The 26,709-nt window shown below is 54.8% G+C and overlaps 9 protein-coding genes across 9 annotated transcripts; 6 read left to right on the forward strand and 3 right to left on the reverse strand.

The window, feature by feature from the left end:
* Positions 1-973: 973 nt before the first annotated feature.
* M421DRAFT_96273 (uncharacterized protein) lies at positions 974-2,499 on the reverse strand (the record flags this gene model as incomplete). The annotated part of the gene is made up of 5 exons (XM_033598380.1): positions 974-998; positions 1,031-1,773; positions 1,966-1,989; positions 2,283-2,418; positions 2,468-2,499. 5 exons carry the CDS (start codon positions 2,497-2,499, stop codon positions 974-976), a joined length of 960 nt encoding a protein of 319 aa, XP_033443490.1.
* Positions 2,500-5,338: 2,839 nt separating this feature from the next.
* M421DRAFT_329896 (uncharacterized protein) lies at positions 5,339-6,399 on the forward strand. Its single transcript, XM_033589373.1, has 2 exons — positions 5,339-5,695; positions 5,750-6,399. Exons 1-2 carry the CDS (start codon positions 5,509-5,511, stop codon positions 6,286-6,288), a joined length of 726 nt encoding a protein of 241 aa, XP_033443491.1. The 5' UTR covers positions 5,339-5,508; the 3' UTR covers positions 6,289-6,399.
* A 111-nt stretch (positions 6,400-6,510) lies between these two features.
* M421DRAFT_9880 (glycosyltransferase family 4 protein) lies at positions 6,511-8,242 on the reverse strand (the record flags this gene model as incomplete). Its single annotated transcript, XM_033598660.1, has 5 exons — positions 6,511-7,564; positions 7,615-8,003; positions 8,057-8,091; positions 8,139-8,170; positions 8,226-8,242. 5 exons carry the CDS (start codon positions 8,240-8,242, stop codon positions 6,511-6,513), a joined length of 1,527 nt encoding a protein of 508 aa, XP_033443492.1.
* A 236-nt stretch (positions 8,243-8,478) lies between these two features.
* On the forward strand, positions 8,479-11,134 carry M421DRAFT_426060 (P-loop containing nucleoside triphosphate hydrolase protein). The gene is made up of 2 exons (XM_033594280.1): positions 8,479-8,866; positions 8,919-11,134. The coding sequence occupies exons 1-2, from the start codon at positions 8,500-8,502 to the stop codon at positions 10,676-10,678; spliced, it is 2,127 nt and encodes a 708-aa protein (XP_033443493.1). The 5' UTR covers positions 8,479-8,499; the 3' UTR covers positions 10,679-11,134.
* Positions 11,135-12,455: 1,321 nt separating this feature from the next.
* On the forward strand, positions 12,456-13,780 carry M421DRAFT_96277 (Asp-domain-containing protein; the record flags this gene model as incomplete). The annotated part of the gene is made up of 3 exons (XM_033598381.1): positions 12,456-12,665; positions 12,722-12,852; positions 12,901-13,780. 3 exons carry the CDS (start codon positions 12,456-12,458, stop codon positions 13,778-13,780), a joined length of 1,221 nt encoding a protein of 406 aa, XP_033443494.1.
* Positions 13,781-16,168: 2,388 nt separating this feature from the next.
* On the reverse strand, positions 16,169-16,936 carry M421DRAFT_75837 (SRP19-domain-containing protein; the record flags this gene model as incomplete). The annotated part of the gene is made up of 1 exon (XM_033597169.1): positions 16,169-16,936. One exon carries the CDS (start codon positions 16,934-16,936, stop codon positions 16,169-16,171), a length of 768 nt encoding a protein of 255 aa, XP_033443495.1.
* A 1,688-nt stretch (positions 16,937-18,624) lies between these two features.
* M421DRAFT_104587 (aminotransferase class III family protein) lies at positions 18,625-20,334 on the forward strand (the record flags this gene model as incomplete). Its single annotated transcript, XM_033587042.1, has 5 exons — positions 18,625-18,961; positions 19,011-19,360; positions 19,502-19,960; positions 20,012-20,090; positions 20,138-20,334. 5 exons carry the CDS (start codon positions 18,625-18,627, stop codon positions 20,332-20,334), a joined length of 1,422 nt encoding a protein of 473 aa, XP_033443496.1.
* Positions 20,335-22,148: 1,814 nt separating this feature from the next.
* M421DRAFT_32640 (kinase-like protein) lies at positions 22,149-24,390 on the forward strand (the record flags this gene model as incomplete). The annotated part of the gene is made up of 4 exons (XM_033589338.1): positions 22,149-23,109; positions 23,160-23,970; positions 24,020-24,116; positions 24,166-24,390. Coding segments are annotated over 4 exons (2,094 nt in total), but the record flags the coding sequence as incomplete, so codon positions are not given.
* A 942-nt stretch (positions 24,391-25,332) lies between these two features.
* On the forward strand, positions 25,333-26,445 carry M421DRAFT_104589 (uncharacterized protein; the record flags this gene model as incomplete). Its single annotated transcript, XM_033587043.1, has 2 exons — positions 25,333-25,395; positions 25,447-26,445. The coding sequence occupies 2 exons, from the start codon at positions 25,333-25,335 to the stop codon at positions 26,443-26,445; spliced, it is 1,062 nt and encodes a 353-aa protein (XP_033443498.1).
* Between the last annotated feature and the right edge of the window lie 264 nt (positions 26,446-26,709).

The raw sequence follows: 26,709 nt of genomic DNA on the forward strand, positions 1-26,709 counted from the left end.
CCCATCACCGCCAACTGGAAAGGTTGCTATGCCTACACTCTCAGGCATCAAGACAATAGCCCGCCAGACACTGCGACACACACAGCAGATCTGGTGGTCTGGAAAGAAGACTAAGCTCTCTGTATGGTACAAAAGATAGGAGTTAGGCTACTCACTACGCAGCAGACTACCTAAGTTGGACCTACCAAGAGCCACCCTGGCTAGACTGCTCTCAATCTAATCTATGCACAGCGACTTTGCCTGGTACTACCAAAAGTTCAGCCACAACGACGCAACACTCACCTGCTCATGCGGACGCAACAAGACGCCAGAGCACCTTGCGCTCTGCCGCAAGACCCTAGGGACCTTTGGCTGGTGGCCACTCCAACCAGCTATACCACCGTCCAGCCAGAATAATGGCCTAGCGTACACTGCTGCGCTGATTGGAGATCTAGAGGCTTTCAAAGCCTTTCTCTAACTCACACAGTACTACACCAAAGTCTGCCCCTGGTAGCTCACCCTGTGCTGCGACAGCAGTAAACAACTTTACTCTTTCCTTACTCTCCTTCTTACTCTCCCTCTTCCTCTCTCCCACTCTTCGGGCACTTACCTGCCTCTGAACACAGACAAGGGATCCACCCTAATGTACACAGATTGCTCAGTCTCCCTAGTTAGAAGGGGAGCTGTAGCACAACATGGTAGCAACACCCACGCAGGCAAGAAATACTTTCTAGGGTAGTGTATTCGCACTGTAATTCTATAGCTTAGCACGTCGTATATGCCCTTCGGGAGGCGAGATGGTGGACTTCATCCTCATCAATTAGACGTAAAATGAATACCAACCAACCAACCAACCGCCACCGTGCTATTCGCACCCCCACTACTAAAGTACGCGCAATGAATCAAATACCTCGACGTCTCCGCACTGAAGCCCTCCAGCGCAACAGCATCAATCTTCTCCAACGAGAAAGCGCCATTATTCATCTTCGTGTAATCACTCAGCGGTATCCTCAGCACAACTGGACTACCGTTCATACTGCCATACGCAGACGTCGCAACACTCAGTCTCTGTATCGCCGTCTGGCCATGGCAGCCAAACCCGCCACTCTGCAATTGCACGTTGAAGCTTGCGCCCGCACTCGCCGTCACGTTGAGAACGAGGTACTGAGATGCGGGGACGTCGGCGCAGTTTTGGAGCGAGTACCAGTATGAGCCTGTTATACTGGGTTGCAGAACCAAAGCGCCGTCGGTGACGACGGGTGCGACTTCCATGGTGCCGTCGTCGCTTTGGACGTAGCCGCGGTTGTTGCGGTTTGCGACGCCTGGTGTGCAGTAATTCAGCCACGCGTCGTCAGGGCAATTGCATGTTTGAAGCGAGGGCGTGGCAGCGACGTTGATCAGACTGGTGCAACCGACTTTGACGTCGACGTCAGAGGGGTTGAACGCCGAGAGTGCGACGCTGTCGAGCCTGCTGGTGTTCATGCCGGAGAAGTCGGCAAAAGGGATCTGTGCGACTTGGTACGCGTCGGCGCTGGTGAATGTGACGAAGGAAGTTATGGGGACGGAGGACGGGGGCGAGAGTGTGGTGCACTCTTCGTCTATCTTCCAGCGCATCGTGACGCGGAATGTGGTGCCGGCAGGAGCTGCAACGGAAAGCTGAATGCCCGTCGCGTTCACCGTGTTCGCGTTGTAGCATCCGCTGTTGTCGAATTGGGAATACCAGTATGAGCCACTCGTAGACCCCAAGACAAGCGAGCCGTCGCTATTTGTTGTTCTGCTATAGGGATAATAACGCTGTATTTGTTAAGCAGCTCTTGGTTGATACGTAGTAAACCGATGAGCTCTTAATCGTTAGAAGAGAATCTTTGAGAAACCCAACCATGCTACCAAGAACATTTAGCTGTTGCACAAAAAAGAGAAACGCCGCTTTTGCGCAAGGATAATCTGTCCACATTATAGCGGATTCTGGATCGTTTAGTAACTTACCTCACGTTGCGGGGTTGACTTCTTCTACGCATAGATAGTAGCTGACGTACCCGTTAACCTATTGTGTCTAATGTCTCGAACCCTATAGCATAATCTGGCTATGTTCCATGCCTTTGTTAACTCCCCTAGTGTCTATCCGATCTCAAAATCCGATGGCTGACCATAAGCTAGGCTGTTGGTGGTAACGTGCAGAACCTCACCTAGACCGAAGCTGCACTCATCTACCACATCGAGTACAAGATACTTAGTCGACATAGAGACGTAGCTGTGGATATGCGACTGCATATGGTTACATGCGAACGACGAACTCGACATACGAAGTCGTGGGTCTTGATGGCTTCGTGCGATTCGAATAACACGGCATGTACAAAAGCACGCTTTAATAAACTGGAGGCGATGCCGTAACAACCGCCCACAAAGATAGACAGTTCTGCAAGATGTATATCAGCGCAACTTTGGTAAGTTAGTTTTAGCATCGCGTTATGCATCTTTGATAACTCACCTACAATGTACAACATTCCAACACTTCGCCATCGTGACACCAAGAAGTGCAACCTTGATGGGTGGCCTTTGACCGAAGACAAGTGCATCGGCCCGTGCATTTTCCAACGCAAGTACAGCAGAGTAGTTTCTTCTCTTTCAGCCACGCAATAAACGCTGTAACGCAATCCGCATGCTCTGGGGCTAGGGAAGGCAACGCGTTGAGGACTTGGGTTAACTGCCTAGGAACCGGCTCATTCATTGAATTGTACCGTGGGATGATGAACCGGAGCTGATCCAGAACCGACGGTACACAGTCAGTGGTCCATTCCATCCTTCCCATATCGGTAACCAAGCGAATTCTCCGAGATACCCCGCGTGGAATCGCTGCTCTGCATGGCAAAGGAATTGTTCATACCGATATCAAGGCGAACAACATCTTGATAGAACGGAAGGACCAGGGTCGCGAGATAATAGTAGAGCAAGTGCAGGTTGCGGACATTGAGGATGCGGCCTATGTCCCAGAAGATTGTGTTATCAAGGGAAGACAAGTTGGAAATTGGATGTGGCGAAGTCCAGAGGTGCGCGCATCGGCTGAATGTGCACACGCCATCAGATATGTTCTCTTTTGGTCTTGTGGTAAGTCTCTCTTCCCTCTTCGATAGTCTCGAATCTAAAGCATTACAGTGCATCTGTGCCATCACGAAACGAGTGGTACTCGCAGTAGACGAAGAAAAGATCCCAGAGGGCATCGAGCTCTTAGACATTGTCCTCGACGTCAGCTCTCATACTTCTCTGATCTAGAGGGTATAGACTTCCTGATTCGATACCGTGTTCGTGCACCCAACGATCGGAGTCAACCAACGATCGTTCCGAGCCTTTATGGTAATCACCGAATTAAGGCTGTAGAGCCACATGCAATAGTTGTTATTGTGAGATTTTTTGGGGGAGTGTTCTATAGACCTATGCGAAGAAGTTCTCAATACAAAGCTACTAGTATTTCGTGGCAGTGTGGCCACTCCAGGTGGTGATAGTTAGGCATGGTGGAAGAGTTGTCGCAGGCTTGGGATGACTACGAGCACCCACAGCATGACGCGCAGGCTTTTGTTTGACTGCAGAAGCTCTTGAGGTTATGTAATTGCCTCTTTAGGATAATTTGAGAGCTTTTGCAGCGTCGCGAGCTTCTTTGTCCTTACGTCTCTGCTCTTTGCGCGCATCAATGGCTGCGCGTTCCTCTGCACGCTCACCCTCACGCACCTCCTTTGCCTTTGCAGCTGCCACACGCTTTTATTCCTTTAGTTTCTCGTTGAAAATCTTATTAGCAGTAGCTAACTCCTTCATCTCTGCCTTTTTCTTTAGCTCCTCCTCTTGCCTCTTGTGGTCTGCAACAGCTATGCAAGCGCGCGTCTCCTAGAGGGACCAAGGAGACCACATCATCGCATCTCCATGATAACTAGAAGGAATAGATCACTAGAGTGGCGAATCCTCTATTGTAAGAGAGTTCTGATCATCTAACCGCAGGATTGCAGGATTGCGATAACATTCCGATCACCCAACCGTAGGACCCAAAAGAGCGGGAGCTCGATGTGAGAGCTTCCGAATTCCCAGAGACCCGCTCTCTCTGGTCTTGCAACACAAGTAGGTTAGAGCTCTCGGCAATCACGTCATTTAGGGGTACCGGTACTATAAACGAAAGTTTCTACACGGAAATTTGTTTCGACGCGCCACACAGCCATGCCGGCCTTCGAATCACGCCTCAAAGCACACTTACAACACCATGCCGGTTTACCAGACGCCGGGCCAAGAATCTCGCGTTCCGCCAATAGTGACGCGGCGGCGCTTGCACTCACCCCCAACATCGCGGCCCATCATTGGCCTCTGCCACCTACGTTGACAAGCGCTGATTGGGTTCAAGCCTGGAGAAGGATATTAGCTCTCATTATCCCCTTCCAGGCAGTGATCTGCTAAATTAAGAGAGATTAGGTGCCGATTTCCGTGCAGTGGATTGGGACAGGTTCTGTGGCCCGCGCAGCGTTCGTGATTGCGCGGCGCTGGGTGTGACGGGCGGCTCTGCGGATGGCGGGTCATGCATCGAGGATCTATGGATCTTGGTATCCTGAGGTGTGAGGGCCGAGGGCGGTTGTTTACTTGTCGGGTCCTGGCGCGGTTGGGATGGGGCATGTGTCCTTACGCAGAGAATGGGCTGGTGACTTGGTGGGTTGCAGTTGCAGATGTAGAGGTGGGTTGGACATGTAGATGGTCGTACAAGTATCTGTCTGCTGTATGAGACGTGCAGCGAGCTTCTTTGTGGAGACTTCTGCTGGCTGACAACGCTCCTCCCCTGCTGTGTCGATGGAAGAGCAAGTATCTCCAGCCACCCGGAAACAACGCTGATGTTCATCAGCAGTGAGCACTCAACATCAACACCTTCCCCGCTGCTATGTCAGAGCAAACGCCCCAAAATAGCCCAATCAGGCGCTGAAGTGGGGCGTCGATAACGGGAGCCATGCTGGATCAAGATGGTTTGTCAATTAAGCGAGGCGTCTAAACATAGCAAGTTACATCCATTGGCTGACAGCTGTCCAAACATCGACATCCCTGCGGTCGCGTCGTGCGGCGAGTGGGACAGGCGGTTGGAGAAGTTGTGGGAGAGCATGTAGGCGCTGGAGTATTGTGTGCGTGGCAGGTCGCGAGGCGGTGTATATAGGAAGGTATGGGTCATGGAAGGCACTGACTTTGTTGTTCATTCTCAGGCCTTGCATACAGTTCAGTTCTTACCGTTCTTACTGTGCTTACTTGGTTGGTTCTATTCTGGTTGTTTGTTAGTCTCAGTCAGAAAGAGCATCTTTTCTTACGACAGCGCGGACGCCCCAAGGATCGCCTCGAAACCGAAAAGCTTAGGATCATCCTGCGTGATTACTCTGCATTTTTATTTCGAGAACAGTGCTCTATCAGCGTCTCGGATTCGTCAGCATTGGACGATATATACCATCCGTTGACTGTGTGGTAGTGACACAAGCACAACGACCGTCCGACCCACTGGATTTCATACGCAATTCCACAATGATCTTCATAAACACGTTCTCCATCGCCCTGGCCCTTGCGCCTGCTACCCTCTTCGCGGCACCCACCAGGACGATCGACTCGATAGCACTCATCATCCCGAGAGATGCCATCTTGCCGCGCATGATTGATCAAATGGATCAGGCCAGTGCTACATGCGATCTGTCGAATGCTGCTCTTCCTGCCAGTAAGCTCCCAACATTTTTCACTACGCAGACCTCAATCTGACATTGCACAGAAGCATCCGGTCTTCCAGCTATCGGTGCCGGCCTCAAGCTTAAGCACATCGCGGTCGGTCGCGGTATACAGAACTACACATGCGCAACCGCCGCAGCGACCGAGACACCCAAGGCCATTGGTGCAGTAGCCTCACTCTTCAACGCTACCTGCGATGGCGTCCACGCCCCTGCTGTGCTTGCGTCTGTTACTAAGATCGCTATTGGATACTCCATCCCGGACACCAAGCTGGCTGAGGGCAGGCTTTCTGGCCACCACGAATTCACCGAGAAGGGCGTTCCATTCTTCAAGCTGCAGACCGATAAGGTTAATTTCGGCACTGTCCATGTCGGAGACCCGAAGAAAATGGATGCGCCCAAAGATGCCAGCGAGGGCCCTAATGGTCTCGGCAGTGTCCCGTGGCTGAAGCTCACTCATGTCGATGGCGACTACCAGGAGGTCTACCGGATCAATACTGCTGGAGGTGTTGCGCCCAAGACCTGCGAGGGAGTACAGGGCAACATCAGTGTTGATTACGCCGCCGAATACTGGTTCTTCGCATGAGCTTTGTCGGCGACGGTGCGTGAAGGTCGCTTGAGTAGTTTGTACAGAGCATCTATCGGCGTTGGAAGGCGTTTCCGGTTTCAATCATCTAATCTGGCACTCGTGGGTCGTAGATGAGTTTGCGCTATACCCATACTTCAGTCTTAGTCGAAGTCACAATACCGAAGTTCCTACAATACGTTGGCTCTTGCCGTTGTTGATTGCTCATGACAAGCCGACCGTTCACACATGGTCTTTCTCGTCTCTTTTCTCGAGGCGGTAGCGGCTGCTTCTCTTTCTCATGAGACTGCTGCTGTCTCTGGGCTTTTCGAGTTCCTTCTCTTTGGTCTCCCTCGGGAGCTTCTTGGGCCAATCCTTGCAGATGTCGATCCTGGATCTCGGCGCAAAGAGCTCCAAGAGGACGTAGAGCAGATAGTCCACAATGACACATAAGCAGAACAGCTTGCCTGCCCAGATACCGCAGCCGTAGTATCTTTTGAGGCGTTCGATAAGTGCAAAACTCTGCACCCCAGACCGACCACGCGTAGCACTCCATACCCCGGCAGCACCTGCACCCTGGTAGAACTCATCATGCCGGATGACGCCGCTAATACCGTCGTATACCCTTTCTGTTCGTTGCGCGACATCTGTCCACGAGTACATCTGCTTTACCTGATTGTGAAACAGATCTGTCCTGACCTTGCCTTCACGAAGTTTTGCGATTGCGCGTCCGGTCGCAGCGACAATCTCATCCTCCTCAGGTGCTGCAAACTCCGTCATATGCGTAGGAAGCACTTCAGGGATACCGCCGACTCGTGTACACACTACGTAGAGACCACAGGAAGCAGCTTCCACGATGACTGTGCCGAACGCTTCCATCAGCGACGGATGTAGGTAGATATGCCCCTTCACCATGACATCTCGTACCTCCTCATGACGGACTGGACCCATCATGAGGACCTTCTCTTGCAGCACGTTTCTTTCGATCATCTGCTCGAGATCGATAGCTTTCGGGCCGCTGCCAGCGATTATGAAGCGAACGTTGGGGTTCGCGGCAATGATACGGGGTATGGACGCAACTAGCAAGTCGGTGCCTTTGTTGTAGTAGAGTCGCGAGATGACCACTATGGTGATGACATCGTCAGGCCCAAGTGGCTGTCGAGGGCCAGGGGCTGTTCGATGCTTCGAATCGGGCAGGTCTTGCGAAAGCGGACGGAAGTTTTCGGCGACAACCGCGTTTGGTATGACTGAAACCATGGACGGGTCGAGGGAAGCTCTAAGAACAGTGTTTTCTTTGCTGTCCAACGTCAGTATAAACAGCTAGCTTACAGGGTAGTTGGGATATACCACGTGTGACTGACGCCGATTACGTGGTCTACGTCGCTCAAAGTAAATTTCAAGAGCTTGTTTGTGAGGATAGTCCCAGCGTCTGCAAAGCCAAAGAGACTGTGATCTGTGAAGACTGTCCTCAGCCCCATAGTTCGAGCGTGCAGAATGGCTTCATGACAGAGGCTGCTTAGACTAGCATGGCCGTGTACGATCTCAATACGTTCGCGTATGACGATATTGCGAAACACGGGGAAGAAGGAGAACACGGTGGGGAAGGCAGTCTCGCGGTAGATGATGAAGAAGGGCACATAGTAGACCTTGAGGCCATTGGTGAGGTAGCGCACGCCTGTCCGGCCGGCGTACGCATGAGTAATGACAACAACCTTGTGTCCACGATCAATGAGTTTCTGGGGGTGATCAGTGGAAGTGCAACTGTGACTGACGGGACTCGACTCCTTACAGTGGACAGTTGGTACATGTGGCTCTCCACACCTCCTACGTTCCATGAGAAGAGAGTTCAGAGCTTGAGGCAGAGCTCATACCGGGTTGAGGGTAGAAGTTGTCGCTGACCATGCTGTTACTCGTTAGCCAGGGCCGCGGATGACTGACGGATGAGCTTGGAGGCATACGCAATATTGTACGGCATGACAACAGCGTGTGAGGGCGGATCCCTCTACATGAGCCAAATGGCGCATATACAACAAGCTCACGGCTGTGTATTTGGTGTCGCTGGACCCTGAAGGTGTAGATTCGCGACGTTCGCGACAGCATGTGCAAGCGCGTCATTGGTGGTCGGCGTTTGGGTCAGCAACCTCCGCGATCTTTTTGTCTTGGCCCAGAATTTCTGAGCGACGAGGCGACGAGCTGCACCTCCAATCCCACCAAGCACCCCCAGCCTGCGCCATGCCGGCTTCGTTATTCAAGCGTTTTGCGCCGCTGACCCCCGCGACCGTCCTTGACGCTTCTAAGCCTGCTGAGACACCAAAGAAGAATGAGAAAACCAGGAAGATCAAGACCGCGGAGGTAATCGCAGCGCCAGCGAAAGTAGCCCAGGAGGATGCGATCATGGAAGACGCGCCCACATCAAATCCTAGCAAGAAGTCCAAGAAGCGCAAGAGTGAGGTATTCGAGAAGCCAAAGGAGCAAAATGAAGATGTTTCGAAGAAACACAAGGGCGTCTTTTCGAAGTTCGAGAAAGCTTCGAAGTTGGCCGAGGCCAGAAAAGACGAAGTTGTGGAAGGCGTCGAGGATCCTGAGGAGGAGCTGCATGGTAAGGTCGCAAGCTGCAGTCCCTGCTCTACAAAGCTAATATCGTGTTGGAGACCTCCAGCCTATGCCACAACCAGCCCCTGTACCTGATCCCGAGTTCGCGCCCACATTCTCGACCCTGCCTTCGTGGCTCGCCCAACCAATCACCGTGGAAGCCTCCAAGACCACACCTTTTGAGGAGCTCGGCACACAACCATACTACGTCAAGAGACTCGAGAAGCTTGGCTTCAAAGACGCACTTGCTGTACAGACCGCACTGCTGCCAATGCTGCACAGTGGGTTTGAGCAACATTTGGGAGACATCTGCGTGTCTGCGAAGACTGGTTCTGGGAAGACTATGGCATACCTGCTGCCGATCATCGAGGCTCTAAAGGATCAGGCAGCTCCACTACTATCTGCAGTAGTGGTTGTCCCTAGTCGTCAACTGGTCGACCAGGCTCTTCAGGTCGCTGAGGAACTATGCGCTGGAACCAAGATCAAGGTTGGCACTGCGCTCGGCAATGTGCCTTTGGCGACCGAGCAGAAAGAGCTGGTCAAGCTGCGAGCTCAGTACAACCCCACCAAAGCGAAGCAGCTGCATGCGGAGGCAGCGCAACAACTAGCGACTGGCTTCGTGGAGAAGAGCGGTCTGCTTCACAATCTCATGAGCATGCCCCAGGACCACATTCCTCGCTACGATTCGGGCGCCGATATCCTCATCTGCACTCCAGGACGACTGGTGGAGCACATCGAGCACACGACTGGCTTCCAGCTCAAATCTGTGCGCTGGCTGGTTATCGACGAAGCGGATCAGCTGCTGAACCAGAACTTCCAGGGCTGGGCGAGTGTGCTGATGAACGCATTGCACAGTGACACACCACCCGAGTTCATGAACGCCCAGGAACGCCTCAGAGAACGCGAGCATGGCTCGATCTGGTCGATGGCCCTACCTGCCCGCAGACAGCTTACAAAAGTCGTCCTGAGTGCTACGATGGAGAAGGACCTGACTAAGCTGGGTACACTGAGGCTAAGACGTCCCAAACTTGTCGTTGTTCAGGACGAGAGCTTTGAGGATCAGCCGTTCCAGACCGAAGAGAATGTATTTGAGCTTCCTTCGACCCTCGACGAGTATGCAGCACCGGTCAACGACGGTGCGAACAAGCCGCTTCACCTGCTGCATGCTCTGCGCAATTACGTCTTCGCAGGCATTGCGTCTTCCAAGAACATGGATCCTTCGAATTCAGCCTCCTCAGACTCTTCTGATTCGTCTTCGGATGAGTCCGAGGCAGACGGTCATATGTCAATCGCAGGTCACATCAGCCGAGTGTTGATCTTCACGAAAAGCACTGAGAGCGCTTCTCGACTATCACATCTGTTCTCCGAGCTAGAGTCCTCCTTTGAGAAGTACATTAAGACCATGACTCGTGCATCTACGGCAGATGCTGCGCGCAAGCTCCTCAAGTCCTTCCACACGGGCGATGTCAAGATCCTGATAGCTTCTGATGCAGCGTCTCGAGGCCTCGACATCCCCAGCATCACGCACGTCATCAACTACGACATGCCAACAAGCATCACAAGCTACGTGCACCGCGTGGGACGCACAGCTCGTGCAGGCAAGCCCGGTCAGGCGCTGACATTGTTCTCGAAGACCGAAGCTGCATGGTTCTGGAAGCAGATCGCTGTAGGCAATAACATACGGAGAGGTGGTAAGAAGGTCATCCGTATGGATTGGAAAGAAAAGGACGTCACATGCGACGGCAGGAAGAAGGCTTATCACGCAGCCCTCAAGCAGCTGGAGGGGGCCGTCAAAGGTAGCAAGGATACAGCCGAGTAGATCACAGCGATGCTCAGTACAGCGATCAGATCATTGGCCGTCGCCTACTCGACTAAGATCATATGTGCACAATTCACATGCTTAGATAATGCCTCCACGGCAGTCGATCGCGTCTTAGCCTAGCATACCGCCTAAGGTAAGTTATGAGCATGCTTGGCGCCGCAGAAGGAAGGCGGTCGGTCTGCATGTCCATATTGTGGCAGGAGTCGCGAAGCTTTTTCACGATAAGCACGCGATTGCTTGACCACCACCATCACGTCAACGCCTTTGCGCTGCGATGCGAGACAAGCTACGAGAATGCTTGACGCAATTGCTTGATACCCTCCTCTTTGAGATCGCGTGCCGCGGCAGATGGCTGCATCTTGGGTAAGTAGTCTAAAGTAGACAGGGCAGAGGTCGGGATTGCATTACGCTAGGGCCCGAAGAGGCAGGTTGGACATAAAATCAATGCACGCCATCTGTTTGGCCCAGCGTTGAAAACGTGACGGTGCCGTCCGAGTACTTTGATGGATGTGATTGGTGACAATGACGGTAGGCGGGTAACGCCATTTAACGCGTGCTAACTCGGTGAGGCAATCTTTGATTATCGGCTCTCGGACAGGGCTTCTGCCATCTCTGCCACCTCCCTGAAACAGCTACACCCACTGTCACGATGCAGGCGCTGTTTTGAGAACTAGGATCCACAACAGGCACACACGACTCACGTGAAGGCCATTCTGGCATGCGCCGGCCGACGTTCGCTCGATTCGCCTTATCGGCTGGCAGATGCATCTCCATGTGTCCTGTCTACAGTCTGACGAAGCAGTCGCGTTTAGTATCAGAGTCAATGCTGCATCTGCTCTCGTATGTAATTGTTATGCATGTCACTTTTGTACAGCTCCACAGAAGCCGTGCGGGTCAACTGAAACAGAGAGGCTTTGAGCAATCCACTCTCATCTCCGCGTTCCTCATTCGTCGTTTGCAACGCTGATCCTTCGTGGTCTCCAGCGGCTGTGGCTGTCGGCTGCCGATGTGCATCGCCAAGGATGAAGGAATAAGGCTTGGTCTCTCGGATATTGGTGCTTGACTGGTTGCTAGGGCGTATCTCCTGCAACACCATTTCCAAGGCGGCGATCATGGGCTCTGTCGTCACAACAATGGTCCAATCCACATGACCCCTCATTCGATGGCGCTCCAATGAACAGACCACAGCTCGATATCTTCCCGTCTTGGCTTGTACGTTCCAGCACAGAGACAGAGTAGCCGGTCACCACTGACTACGCCAGTCGCTAGGCCGTCACGACTATCTTTCTGTTCACCAACCAGCGCCTGATTGGGGGTGTAATTCATCTGCCTTCGGGCCTTCAGTCACGCAAGACCTTCAGCATCTGTAGCAAACGCCGTTGTCCATGGGTAGCGATCAAATTCTGGCATCATGCACTGCGCTTGGGCGTGCGCTTCGATGCCGGAGCGCGACCTAGAACAGAAGGTTGTGTCGAAACGTCGATCGTTCAAACCCCGGATACCAAGGTACCTGCCAAGCTGGGAGTGGTTGCTTAATTTAATTGCGATGGTGAATGGCCCCACATGGTATTGGCGTATCGTGCTCGGCATCGATGAAGCTTGTGCGTGACAGACCTACACCACTGCCTCCTTTTGCGACCATGGAAATGCTTGTTATAAAGCCAAGTCTGTTTCCACATCTTGGAACTCATCCACCAGCAAGCTTCAACGGTATCACTTCGATCAATCAGCCTTTCGCTAGTCTCCACTTCGGTTCTCCTACCGGTTATCAATCATGCCTTCCTTCGCTTACCTTACTGCGGCTCTTGCCCTGACCAGCGCTGTTGCTGCCACTCCCGTCCAGAAGCGTGACCGCTTCTCCGTCGAGCAGGTCAAGCACACCGTTCACCTAAAAAACGGTCCCGCTCAGGTCGCAAAGACTCTCCGCAAGTACGGCAAGGTTGTGCCTCAGCACATCCAGACTGCTGCCGAAATACGTGCCAATGTATATTTACCACTCGAGACTTGTACAGTCTGAGGATGAAAACTGACGTCTATCAGACCGCTGCTGCTGCCGTCACGGGATCTGAGCCCGCTAATCCCAGCGACGACACCGACACTTCATACCTCAGCCCGGTCACCATTGGCACCACCACTGTCAACCTTGACTTCGACACTGGATCTGCTGATCTGTAAGCAAAAGCCGATGTCTGTTTTATACGATACTAACGATCACACAGCTGGGTCTTCTCCAGCCTCCAGTCCTCCTCGCAGCTTGCTGGCCACGACTTCTACAAGGTCGACTCCTCAAAGCTCAAGAGCGGCTACAGCTGGAAGATCAGCTACGGCGATGGCTCCGGCGCATCTGGCAAGGTCTACGCTGATAAGGTCACTGTTGGTGGTGTGACTGCCACCTCCCAGGCCGTCGAGGCTGCCACCTCCGTCTCCGCCCAGTTCTCCCAGGACCAGGACACCGACGGTCTTCTCGGTCTCGCTTTCAGCACCATCAACACCGTCTCGCCCACGTCCCAGACCACCTTCTTCGACACCGTCAAGAGCTCCCTTGCTAAGCAGCTCTTCTCCGTCAACCTCAAGTACCATGCCGCCGGTACCTACGACTTCGGCTTCATCGACTCCACCAAGTACACTGGCGCCATCACCTACGTCGACGTTGACAGCAGCAACGGCTTCTGGGGTTTCTCTGCCTCCGGATACAAGATCGGCACTTCCACAGCCGTTAGCCGCAGCATCGACGGCATCGTCGACACCGGCACAACCCTGATCTACGTCGACACTGCCATCGTAAATGCCTACTACGCCAAGGTCAGCGGCGCCACAAACGACAGCACCCAGGGCGGCTTTGTGTTCCCGTGCAGTGCCACGCTCCCCAACTTCGCCATCACCGTCGGTGGCGTCCTCCAGACCGTTCCCGGCAAGTTCATCAACTACTCTCCTGTCTCTTCCGGCTCCAGCACCTGCTTCGGCGGTATCCAGGACAACTCCGACATCGGTTTCAACATCTTCGGTGACATTTTCCTCAAGAGCAAATACGTTATCCACGACGTTTCCACCGGTAGCCCGCGCCTCGGTTTCGCGCAGCAGGCTGGTGTCTCCTCCTAAGCGTCCCATCCGCGGGACCGGGAGATTCGACTGGCAGTGGCGTTCTGCTCTGATGCTCAAATGCAAGACATCGTCTAGCAGTCACGGCACGGGACGCCAGCCCACGAGCGACGAATCATGTGCTTTCTCCTTTCTTCCTTCCTTTCTAACCGGTGAAGTTGGTGGTGCTGAAGCGAAGGATCCGCGCGGCCGCATGCGCCTACAATGACGGTGAAGAAGGGCCGATTGCTTGGTGTTGTGCGGTGATCCTTTCAATTCTTACTACATCCGCTTTTACCACTTCTTATCGACATGCCCGGCATGCCGAACGTACTCCTTGTAGCGGGCTTCGTGCCGATGACAGTGCAACGCGATCGGGACCTTAGTATCTTTTTTCACGAATTCTACCTTTTCTGTCCATCTACATTTGCCATCTGCTGTGCAACGTGAGCTTAGTCTGCGGTTCGTTGGCTTGTGTCTCGATTTCGGGTTCGGCTAGAAGGACCATGGAACGCGCCGCTCGCATGCTGTGCATACTGTGCATGTTGTGTAATGATGCACTGGGCGCTGACGTGCAGTCCGGAGTTGAGCCCGCCGGCAGTCTGTTGGAGAGAAAGTCACATGGCGTCTACTCCGCGATATCAAGTCAGCATTTGCGGTGAGGACTTCCGCGGAAAACTTCGCCGTTCAATATTGGGCTCGGACATTGCTGCCATGTTTCAAACCGTCGCAGCCAAAAAAGAGGGGAAATGTACATACATTAGCACCCCCGAATTGGCTGGTAAATAGGCATGATATCTGCTGCGACTCAAACGTATACCGTATTTGTGGGGGCGGGTATGGGGGACTCCTGCACGATGTGTCGATACGTGAAGTCGCGGGCCGTGCGGTCAGCAAATGAGGATGTGAGTGGGCATGGTTCTAGGCCTTGCAGATTGGCCAGTCCTGGACAGACGTTGCTGGGCTGACATCTTATCGTACGGCAGTCGAGTTACTGTGTTTGAAAGCCGCAGCATGTAGCAAATAGAGATGCATATTGACCGAAAGGCAGCCTGATGGCATGGTCTGCGGGCCAAAAAGCAACACTGGACCGGATCTGTTGTACAGCCTTTGGCGGTATTGTTGTTGGAAAATTATGTATGCAGCAAGCAAACTAGACGAGTGTGGCTTTCGACTTGTTCTGGAGCATGCATGGCCGTTGCTGCACAACCCTGCTAGGCTGATGCTACCACGGATAATATCTCAGTCAAGGCATTCGCGTGCAGTATGACTGGGAAAGTGTCACCTCATGCTCGGAGATCCTTGGCAGGTACACTGCTAGAATGCACCTTGATTGGCTGGAAGGGTCGTTTTGGACTGCCCGAGGCGGCTCTGTACCACCCAACAGCCCCAGAGTCATGATCCAGAGTCGGCTTTGAGCACTCTCCGAGCAGCCATGCCCGCCCGTGCTCGCGCTGTAAGGGGTGCGGTCACCTCTTTATCCCAGGCTGGCATCACGCGGGACGCGGATCCAATGAGCACGCCCCGTAAGAGGGGTCGTACCCCATACCCAGTGGATTGGTACAATGTTCCTTGCCGCAAGGTTGTAGCCAAGTCAATCGAGAAACTGACTGTTCAATTAGGTGAAAGCATAGATTGCTATAGAAGAAGTGGCCATCGAATGAGGATGAGAGCTGAGCAGATCCTCGCTTAGCGGGCGCCCAGGGTATGTTTCTTAAGGCGAGATGTGGGCTTGAAGCTGACGGGGATACGGGATGACACGCTTAAGCCACGTGGTAGTCGTTACTGCACTTATGCAAGTTGCAAGTGAGTGTGGCGCATGATGGATATTGGTGTGGCTTGCAGGCCACCAGGCGCGACAGACGCCATGGGTAACGTGAGAGCCGAAGTGTCGGAACACATCGAGATTGGATATGTGAGAAAGTCGTAGCCTTCATGTGTGCTGTCAGCCTCAACAAGCCAAGAATCAAGGTGCTCACCGCGTGAGAGGTCAGCAATCTCTTGCTACATAGTGCCCAGTCTCACACCAGTCGGAGTGTAGCACGACGTCGTCTGTTGCAGCGTGGTGCAAGATAACGCCTCGTGTGATATGCCACACATTACCTGGAAAGTATCAAGAGACATGTAGGAAAAAGTAGAGTAATCACGAGAGCTGAAATGCGTTCGAAGACGTGACATAAGGGTACGGCGAGTTACTCGTCGAGTCTGTTTGGTATTTGTTTCGTTCGTCCGTGCCTCATTGTTCGTACAGCGGACGCTGTCGTGCCGTGTGGTGGCTGAACATATGTCGGTCCAGCCTCGCTCTGCACTGTGTTGTGCGTGTGGATTTCAGACTGCGAAAAGTGTACAAGAAACCAGGTTATGCTGGTCCAGAATCTACTGGGTCGCCTCCTGTCCCCTCGAATCTGTTCACTTCTTCTTTTTGTCCTTCTTTTTTTTGCTCTCGGTGCCACTGCTTGCACCACTCTCGGCTCCTGCAGGCCCTCCAATCTGCCCTTGCATCTCTGCCATCATGTCCTGCAAGAAGTTGTCGCTAACACCCCCTCCTGTGATGGCTGGAGAGTGTAGCGGCAGGATCTTGTTCAACTTCCAACCGTTCGGAATGGCAGGCTCTGGCATCTCCTTGGGCATGGGCATGCCAGCGATGGGCAGTCTGAAGGGTGTGTTTTTCTGTGTAGGGTGCTGCTTCAAGTACTGTGCAATCAGGATGTAGAGGTGATGCTTGTTGTTGATGTCCGGGTCTGTCAATTTTCCGTCCTTCTTCAGCAGTACTCGCACTCTGCCCGGATTCGCCCAGTCTTTAGGATGTGTCTTATCAGGCTCAAACACGGTGCTCAAGCCCAGAGACGCTGCGGCATCGGCCATTTCTCGCGCCAGCGGGTTCTCGACTGCCAGTTCTGACCCAACACGTCGCCCTTCTGCCCTTGTTCTCGACTTGTCGAAGTATACGGGGTATAAGCACTGGTAGTGCTTGGACTTTTCGCGGTCTGTCGAGGTCTTCACGTTTGGTCCCTGGGGCTGTAGCATCTCCTCGCGGTCTTGAGACGAGGCGGGGATGTTCCTCGCGGAGATGATCTCGTCAGCCCTGCGTGCGGCAAGCAGCTCGTTCATGTCGTCAATGTCCATCTCAGAGGGGTCGCTGTCAGACTCGCTGACTTCCTCTATGCGGGGGTTCATTCTGGGCTGTTTGTGAGGGTTGCCCTATAGACTGGTCAGCACAAGCCAATTGTTTGTCAGCGATCTAAAAGCAACGCACTCACTCGATGTTCTGCCGTGGTCGGCTCGAGTTGCGTGCAGCGGTGCCGCTGCTGGCGTCGGTGATAGTCTGTTGATGTGGGGAAGCCCGGATGTCTTGGCGGGGAAATCGCGATGTGGGCAACTAGAAAGCAAAAGAACTTTGGTCGACCGGCACGCGAAAGTGCCAAGCCTTCAACCCGGCCCGACGATCGCCATTCGGGACGGCAGTCATCAACCCCGTTCATCACCGTTCAGCCTTTTTCCCTCCCTTGGTTCACCGCTTCCAATGATCGTGCTCGCCTGCAGCGCGGCTATCTTAGCGTCCTCGACCCTCGACCATGGTCCATGCAACCACGTCGCGCCACATGCATCCCAACCCATGCTCAAGTCGACCCATGACTCTGACTAATAGTCTCGTTCTCCTTCACATTGGACGGGCCGCGGCGAAGGCCATGGGCCTGCCTGACGTCGCCTTCGTATTTAATCCTCCACACCGGTGCTCATGAGCTCCATGTCGAGGATGCCAACGCAAGCACCACTAGCTAGTCACGGTCGACTCCGTGCCGTTCCATTCGATTGCCCTCAAGGCGGGCTAAGAAGCGGTCAGTCCGTGTCGATCTACTCGAATTCACGTGCGCGTCTTGCCGCTTGAATTATCGTCCGTTGTTCGACTGCAAGGCTTCGAGGAACCCGTTACACAGACCTCGGTTAGAGTTGACGTTTTGGGCTCAGGAACCTACTGTTATGCACGTAGATCGGTAGGTCCGACAACGGTTATGTTCGACATTTCGAACAACCATGGCCTTACTTGCAGCATGTCCAGATTGTCGGGTGTCAGCTCTTGGCCATTGGCTAGTCCTACCCGGCATGACATGCCGTAGACAGCTATGACAGGGATGACGAACACTACTCACATATACTCCGATTGATCCCAGTCGGCTACAGCATGCAGTTGTTTCCGCTAACTGCAAGTATCCTTACATGCATGAGAATGCGTGGTGGCTTGCCTCCCGTGAATCCGGCATCTGTGCCGGATCCATTCGAGGTCAAGGTATTCCAATCGAACGATATGAAAATGAGCACCGACAGCATCGAAAGTGGAAAGTCCAAAGCAGCGTTCAACCCGATTGGATTTGCTCACCGTGTCCTGACTCAGCAATTCTCGTTAGGCTGGCTGCCTGCCGTTTGCCTCACTTGCACACCGCAAGTACCCAAATTTACGACCCTCGCGCGGAAAGGTCTGTAATTCCGCGCCCACATCAAGGCTCGGGGTCACAAGGCTTTGGATCTGCAGATTCTGGACGGCCCGGTGAGGAAGGCTCGGGGTGCCGAGACTCAAAGTTTGGTAGTGCTCTCATGATTACCGAAAAGGGGTTTCTGACGGGGCAGCTGCTCGATTACACTACATCCCGCTCTTACTCTCAGCCACGGCGCAGTATAAAGTGACAGTCAGCCCGATTCATTCACGACTCAGTTTACTTGCTTTGTCTGTTTCAGAAGCACACTGTTAGTATACAAGCACACGCCTCATCAATCAACATTCATTCATCCTACACTATACAATCGCGTACGTTGAGATGCCAGCTGCAGCTATGGCACCTTCCGCTATACGAAAGCCACAGCGAGTCATGGCACGCCGTGCCTCAAGACCATCTACATTTCCAAAGAGAACGTATCTCTTCAATCGCAGCGTCAGGAGCGCACCTTTGCGCATCAAACGTGCTTCTGCGCAGACGCTTCATCTCGAGAATGGCTGGAACGTGCTTGATGCATCTGGTGGTGCTGCTGTGACGGGCATTGGACATTTGAATGCACGCGTCGAGCAGGCTATGATCAAGACTATACAGAGTGGTCTTTCTTATGTGTCTTCTATGATGTTTGACACAGATGTCACGGAGAACTTCGCCCGATTTCTGGTTACCTCGACAGACGGCAAAATGAGCAAAGCAGTCTTCTACTCTTCCGGTGAGCGGCTCAATACTCCTCTTAAGGATACCACTGACAACCACTGGAGGGACTGAGGCCAACGAGGCAGCATACAAGCTTGCCTTGCAGTATCACGCTACGGAGAAAGCAAACACAGAGCCAACTCGTACAATTTTCATTGCTCGAGATCGTTCATATCACGGAACCACACTAGGTGCCCTCGACATGGGCGGACACAAAGCACGACGAGAGCTATGGGAACGCGTTCTACCACACAATACACACCACATCTCACCCTGCTATTCCTATCGAAATCTCCAAGCTACCGAGTCGAAAGCCGAGTACGTGACACGCCTCAAGAACGAGCTGGAAGAAAAGATCAAAGAGCTTGGCCCTCAAAACGTGGCTGCATTCATATGTGAGCCGGTAGTCGGCGCTGTAAGTTGATTCCCCAAGTCCTGCAAGCATACATCATCATTGCAGGAACGACTGGACGCATTTCAAGCAACGCGTTCGATCACGACATCTACCGTCGGAATATGCCACATCCGGACCTAAGCGTGCTGACTTCACAAACAGGCTCTGGGCTGCGTTCCCGCCGAAGCCGGCTATCTCGCAGCAATGAGGGACGTCTGCGATCGATACGGGGTCCTCCTTATTTTCGACGAAGTCATGTGCGGTATGGGCCGTACTGGCTACCTCCACGCGTGGCAGAAGGACGGTGTCGCACCAGACATTCAGACTGTGGGTAAAGGCCTTGCGGGCGGCTTCCAACAGCTCTCCGCAACACTGGTCAGCCCCAAAGTCAACGACGCCTTTGAACTCGGGCCTGGCTCTGGTGCTTTCAGTCACGGCCACACGTTCCAGAACTACCCTCTCGCTTGCGCCGCAGGTCTCGAAGTCCAGAAGATCATCCAGGAAGAGAACATGCTGCAAAACGTCAAGACCAAGGGCAACAGATTGTTCAAACTGTTCAAGAAGCGTCTTGGAGAGCACCCAAATGTTGGCGACATCCGCGGCGCAGGACTCTTCTGGGGTGTAAGTTTGACCATCTCAATTGCTCGGTGCCGTAAATCTGACTCTACACAGATCGAATTTGTCAAAGACAAGCAGACCAAGGAGCCGTTCCCAGCCGACATGAAGCTAAACTTCAAGATCTACGAGAAAGGTCCGACGAGCATTACTTCTTTCGGGACTCAACTAACAGCCGCATAGGTCTCGCTCCTCCGTACGAGGTCCACGTCTACCCCGGAGGCGGCACTGTCGACGGCATCAACGGCGACCACATCATCATCTCCCCCTCGTACAACATCACCGATGCCGAGATAGATGCCGTTGTTGACCGCGTCGGGCGACTCGTGGAGGACTTCTTCCACACCCTCGACGTGCCATCTGTCCCTTCTACGCCCTAGAGCATACCACCAAGCGGTTGCATCTCCAGTCCTGGCGAAATTTGCGAGCCAGAACCCCCTTGGAAACGACTTACGAATTATGAACGCTCTTGCTTCCCGTGTTTCTATATTGGCGTGCATTTTTGGTGGTCAATGAAGATTGGGCTGGCTGTCTGAATATTCTGTCTGCGTATAGCGAGGAAGAGAGTCAACATGTCGAGGAGCGGTCTCTACATACATGACGGCTGAAATCGTACAGCAGACCACCTTTACAAGGCGAGCTTCCGGTAGATTGTTCCCTGCACTCCTAATGCAAGCCCCGTCTTGCAAGATTTCCTTCGAGACACGTATCATCAGTAAGATATACGAACGGTGTCATATACACCGATTGGCATTACCAGTCAGCGTTCGATCCCTCTGGCTGCCCTATGTTATGGCGCGCAATGCTGGAAAACGAATGCCATTGGTGGACTGGGAGTGAGGCGACAAGGAAAAGACGCCGCCACCATGGCGCGCCGAACGGTGATATCGCCAGCCCCGGAGCCGTTGCACGAGTCCGCAGAAAGACTGTTGTTAATTATCATGCCTTCAGCAGTCCCGCGCGACGTGCACAGTCTCACGTGACGCTGCATGTCACGGAAATCAATCTGCGTGCGACGTCCCCCTTTATATTCTGGACTTTGCAGGTGTCAAAGGGCACGGGCTCGAGACTTCTGCGACGTGGAGCGCTGATGAGGTGGTCTGTGCGTTGGAGCGTGGAGGCAATGGGACGACGCCGAGTCGAGCGTGCTGGCTAAATAGCTGTGGTGCACCGTCGTGCAACTGCACGGTGGGAGTGCTATGAGAAGACCAGCTTCACATGAACCATTAATGATAATGAGCGATAAATGGCTCTGCGTCAAGTCTTGGATTTCACGGTTCAGAGTGCGGAGTTTGTTGCTCGAGGGGGCAACGCTGAGAGGCTAACGAGGGCTGGCATCATGGTCTATGCCGCGAGCAGCATGACGGAGCGGAGAGACTGCGCGAGAAAGCGCACACATTAGGTGTTGCACGCGGGCGGCTCGCAATTGGTGGGGTGTCTGATAATGGTTCGCAGCGAGCAGACTGTCGGAGAAGCCGGCGAAAAGGGTGGTCGTGGTTGGGGATCTGACTATCTAGCTTCTCTGCGCCAGCTCGATGTTCATGAGCACCGTCCCCGTGAGAACAAGCAGCAACAGCTCACAGCCTCCAGCGGCCTGCCTTGCTCGGTTTGTCATTGACGGCGTAATAATTCTCGCACGACGCCAGCGCGAAAAGCAACAGCGTGGGCAATATTGTACCTAGGCCGGGCTACGGTTTTCGGCGCGTTTCTCGTCTCTTGGGCCGTTCGGCGTCATTCGTCGAGTGGACGCGCGACGCACAAGCCAGGCTGAGCGATCGCCCTGCGGAGGAGCCTGTGGAAACCTCGCCCGCCCTGCCGACGACGACGACGACGTCTCTGTCATGCGCACCGCACTCGTCTCGTGAGCGCCCGTCTCTGCCAGCGTTGCCTGCACCACTCTGCCCCGCTCCGCCGCACTCCCAGCGAGCAGCCACCCGACGAGCTTGCCCAGCCGCTGCTCGCCCGGCGAGAGAGCCCTCGACGACAGGCTGGGACTGCGTGCGACAGCAGCAGCACACAGCACACAGCACACAGCAGCCGCAGCACCGGCCGCCCTGCACTGCTCCCGCGCACTCGCCCGCCCGCCTCGCCCACCGCCCATCGCCCATCGCCCACCGCCCGCCGCCCGTCTCGCCCACCCGGCGCGCACAGCAGCGTTTGCACGCCCCCCGGCCCACGACCACCGCGCAGCACCATGAGCACGCCGTCGACCGCCACGGCCACGCTCCCGCCCCATCATCAATTCTATCCTCACCACCCGACGTACCCGACGAGCCTGCCCAATGCCAACCAGCTCGCAAATGCCCCGGCTCGACTAGGCAATTCCACATACAACGGCTACGCTAGCGGCGCCTCGAACCCTGGCGCTGAGATGCGCCGCACTGCGAGCACCCACAGCAGGCACCCGCATCAGCTGCCGCCGCTCCCCCAACCCGCGGCCGCCGACATGGGCGCGCCCGCGGCCGACTCCAGTGACGACCTCACGCGGCGCCGCACCGACTGGAACGACTTCTACAGGAACGGCCTGCCGAAGGAGGTTATTGTCATCGACGACGACGACGATGACGACGACAACGACAACAACGCGCCACGGCCACCACAGGCGCCCGCGCTGCAGAGGACGGCCACGAACGGCTCCGTACGCCACACGGACAAGAAGCGCAAGACCACCGCCGGCACGACCGCGTACGACCCCGTCTACAACCAGCACACGTCGTACTCGACCACCCAGACGCCCTACTACGACTCGCCCAACCACTCCATCTCCACCGACAGGACCACGTCTGCGCTCAACACGACCGCCGCCACCTCGCTCGGCTCCCAGGTGAGCACCGGCCACCACATCTCGCCGCTCGAGAACACCGCAGTCGGCCAGAAGAGGAAGCGCACACGAGCAGCCGCCCAGGACGAGGCCAAGCAGGCGAAGCGACGGGACCTCGACGACCGCGACCCCTTCAGCCTGTACCAGCCGCCGCCGAATCCGGTCGTCAAGGCAAAGGACGTCTACGTCCAGGTTGTTGCAGACGTAAGGCTCGCTCTAATGCACGGACGAATGTGTGCTGACTGCTTGCAGAAGAGCAACTACAAGGACCAGAAGGTCGACGACGAGGACGGCCACTACGTCGTTGTACCAGAGGCCGACCTCACTGAGCGATGTACGCACCCACGACATGTTGCTACCTCGGCTGTGCTGACACACAAGCAGACCAGATCCTGAAGCTCCTGGGCCAGGGCACCTTCGGCAAGGTCGTCGAAGCCTGGGACCGGAGGAAGGGCACCAAGTGCGCCATCAAGGTCATCCGCTCAGTACCAAAGTACCGTGACGCCAGCCGCATCGAGCTGCGTGTGCTCTCGACACTCGCGTCCAACGACAAGCACAACATCAACCGCTGCATCCACTTACGAGACTGCTTCGACTTTCGTAACCACATCTGCATCGTCACCGACCTGTACGGACAAAGCGTCTTCGACTTCCTCAAAAGCAACAGTTTCGTGCCCTTTCCGAGCTCACACATACAAAAATTTGCCAAGCAGCTGTTCACGAGCGTTGCTTTCCTGCACGACTTGAACCTCATCCACACCGATCTCAAGCCCGAGAACATCCTCCTGGTGCAGAACGCCTACCAGACATTTACGTACAACCGCACAGTCCCATCGTCGTCCACGACGGTCAACCGCACAGCAAGACATCGCAAGGTCCTGCTTGACCCGGAGATTCGACTCATCGACTTTGGATCAGCCACCTTTAACGACGAGTATCACTCTTCGGTGGTCTCAACACGGCATTACCGCGCACCGGAGATCATACTCAACCTTGGATGGAGCTTCCCCTGCGACATCTGGAGCATAGGGTGTATCCTAGTCGAGTTCTTCACTGGCGACGCCCTGTTCCAAACGCACGATAATCTCGAGCATCTGGCTATGATGGAGGCCGTGTGCGGTGGCAAGATTGATCGAGACATTGTCAGAGCAGTCTACAAACAAGACCGCACCAACTCTCGCAACTCTGCCAACTCGTAAGCCGACGCTATCATCGACGACGTGAGTACCGCTAACCGGTTGCAGTGCTGCACGATACTTCAAAAACTACAAACTGGACTACCCCAACAATGACATCAACAAGGCGTCGAAGAAGTACGTCAAGGCGATGAAGAAGCTCCACGTATGTAACTCCCATGTCGTTTTTGAATTTTGCCTGACAGCAGCAACAGGAAACAATACCTGGGCACACCGACTTCAACAAGCAGTTCCTCGACCTCCTGAGACGGATATTCGTATACGACCCCAAGAAGCGCATAACGGCCAAGGAAGCGTTGCAACATCCGTGGTTCAAGGAGTCGCTCATGGACGACGGCACAGAAGCGCACAAGATCCGTCTGGAACGAGAAAAGAAGGCTAGGCGCCAAGAAGAAGAGCGGCGGTACCAGCGAGAGCAACGCGACCTGCGAGATGAAGAGCGCGAGCGGCAGGACAAGGCACGAGCGTACTAGTAGTCACCGTGCCCGCGTCGTCTCCATAGACGGCCGTGGACGACTTGGACACGGTCATGTGCTGCATGTGTCTTCCGATAGACGCACACGCCGGCTTTCCCTTCCTATATACTGCATTTACGACAGCGACATGACGCATTGTGGGCTTCGGTCTAACATTATCCCCCAAGGCTTGGAGGCGTTTGAGTCATTGTTATTTTGTTTTGGTTACCCAATCATTCTCTTCGACGCGTCCCTGTGGATGGATGGCAGAGCAGTGGATACAGCGCTCTAGCAGGTTGAGATTCCCTTTGTTCGATCAAAAGATATGCCACTACCTGTGCATGGTACTGATAGTGATGAGATATCAACGCAGTGCTGCACGTGAGGAGGTGCGGTGGAGAAGAAGTGTGCTAGAAGCTTCGAGGCTCGCACAGGGAGGGAAGGAGGATGAACCGCGGCCTGGCGGTGGGTGTTGGTTGTATAGGTAATTCAGTCTCACAGCCCATAGGTGCTATCTATTGATGCTTGGAGCATGGCCATCGCCCAGAAATATCATGCACGGGAGGAGCGAACCTCCTCTCCCATACCCTGTTGTTTGCCTGTCATGGTTCTGGCATGCATGTGAATGTCACCTGCCGCATCCGAGCACCCGCACCGGTCGCCAAGCAAATGGCAAAGCGGGAACTCGGACTCGAACCATGCTCATCGACGCCACGGTGTTACCATTCGGTGTTGGCGGAGCGCAGCGGAATGCACGTCATCCGGCTGCGCTTTCCAACCTCGATCCGGCAGTCCGAGCGGGGCGCGCTAACCACAGTAGCGTCGCCCGAGATGCCTGCGTAAACATTCGCGCCGCAACGCGACAAACATTGAAGCGCAAACACTCGAGCAACGGAACAGCACACGATGGCGAATGCGCAACAGCAGGAGAATATGCTCCTCACCGAGCACTTCTCCTGGCCTCCCATTGTACGCCCCCCGCCGTCGCGGGCCACTTTGCACAGCTAAGAAGAAGCCCAGAGTCTCATCGACGACATCATCAACACCATAAACGAGGTCCTCTACCGCTGCACCGACACCTTCGCGACTGGAATTTCCAACGCTCCGCCGCACCTGCTCGGCTTCGCTGACCGCTATGCTGCCGAGGGCCGCACGCCTGGCAGGGACGACGATGGGCTGGACGTGTACCCTGACGCGGCGCTCGAGATGGAGGAGGGCGTGCTCAAGCTCGAGACGCTGATGGAGAACGCAGTGGACAAGAACTTCGACAAACTGGAGATCTGGACGCTGCGCAACGTGCTGTGTCTGCCGCGCGGCGACGAGGAGCTGGCGCGGTGGGTGAGGCTGGGTCACTATGACGGCGTTGAGGCGCTGCCCGCGGACGCGACGGGGTCGTGGACGCCCGAGAAGCTGTACGCGCTACGGCGCAAGCTGGTCGAGACGCGGAAGCTGCACGTCGCGCTGCTGGCTGAGAAGCGCAGAAACGAGGCGACCCTTGCGCAGCTGCGCGCCCTGCTCACCCCCGCGACAGAGCTGAAGAGGGAGAGCGCGAGTCCTGCACCCGCAGAGCAGGCAAATCGAGGTGCGTTTGCGTTCCTCGCGCACGCCGACGGCGCAAAGCATCTCGGCCTCTCTCTTCCCCAATCTCAGCACGGCGTCTCGACCACCGTGTCCCCCACGCCCCTCGCGACACACACCTCCTTCACCACCTCGCAGCTCCCCTCCCTACGCCAGCTGCTCGCCAATCTCCAACCACACCTCGCCTCCACTGCGCTGCCGACCACCTCCGATGCGGACGCAGACAAGACGGGCCGCGAGCGCAAGGTGTACCTCGAGAGCCAGAGTAAGCGCATTCTGGAGAAGAGGGGCGTGGACACGCGCGAGGGCGTCGAGGGCGCCGTCGAGGGCGTGCGCGTCAGGGCTGAGGAGGTCCGAGCGCTGGAGGGCATTGTCGAGGCGCTGGGGCGGGGGAGGGGCGCGAAGACCGAGGGCGAGAGCGAGGCTATGGATACTAGCTGAGGTGCGTTGTTGATGTAGGTATGCGTCGGGGGTGTTGGAGGGCGTTTGCGCTGGATAGCGATTTGCATTTGCTTTTGCATTCGGGGCTGCATTTGCGTTTGGGCTTGCGAGATGATATGATACCAGGGCTTGGAGTACGGCGCATGACATGTGTTTTTCGTATTGGACAAGTCGGCTTCACACTGTATACTCCGGTCGTGCATCGCATTCGACGTTTCTGAGCCACGTTCACATCGGCCAGCTCTCATGAGCTTGTCGGTATGG

This window comes from Didymella exigua (genome assembly GCF_010094145.1).
Source record: "Didymella exigua CBS 183.55 unplaced genomic scaffold M421scaffold_53, whole genome shotgun sequence".
Taxonomy (NCBI): domain Eukaryota; kingdom Fungi; phylum Ascomycota; class Dothideomycetes; order Pleosporales; family Didymellaceae; genus Didymella; species Didymella exigua.

Bases quoted from the DNA above. Each gene is read 5' to 3' on its own strand.
- M421DRAFT_329896 (XM_033589373.1), top strand. From the start codon at position 5,509: ATGATCTTCATAAACACGTTCTCCATCGCCCTGGCCCTTGCGCCTGCT. The intron at 5,696-5,749 runs GTAAGCTCCCAA...ATTGCACAGAAG, and splicing joins GAATGCTGCTCTTCCTGCCA to CATCCGGTCTTCCAGCTATC.
- M421DRAFT_426060 (XM_033594280.1), top strand. From the start codon at position 8,500: ATGCCGGCTTCGTTATTCAAGCGTTTTGCGCCGCTGACCCCCGCGACC. The intron at 8,867-8,918 runs GTAAGGTCGCAA...ATCGTGTTGGAG, and splicing joins TCCTGAGGAGGAGCTGCATG to ACCTCCAGCCTATGCCACAA.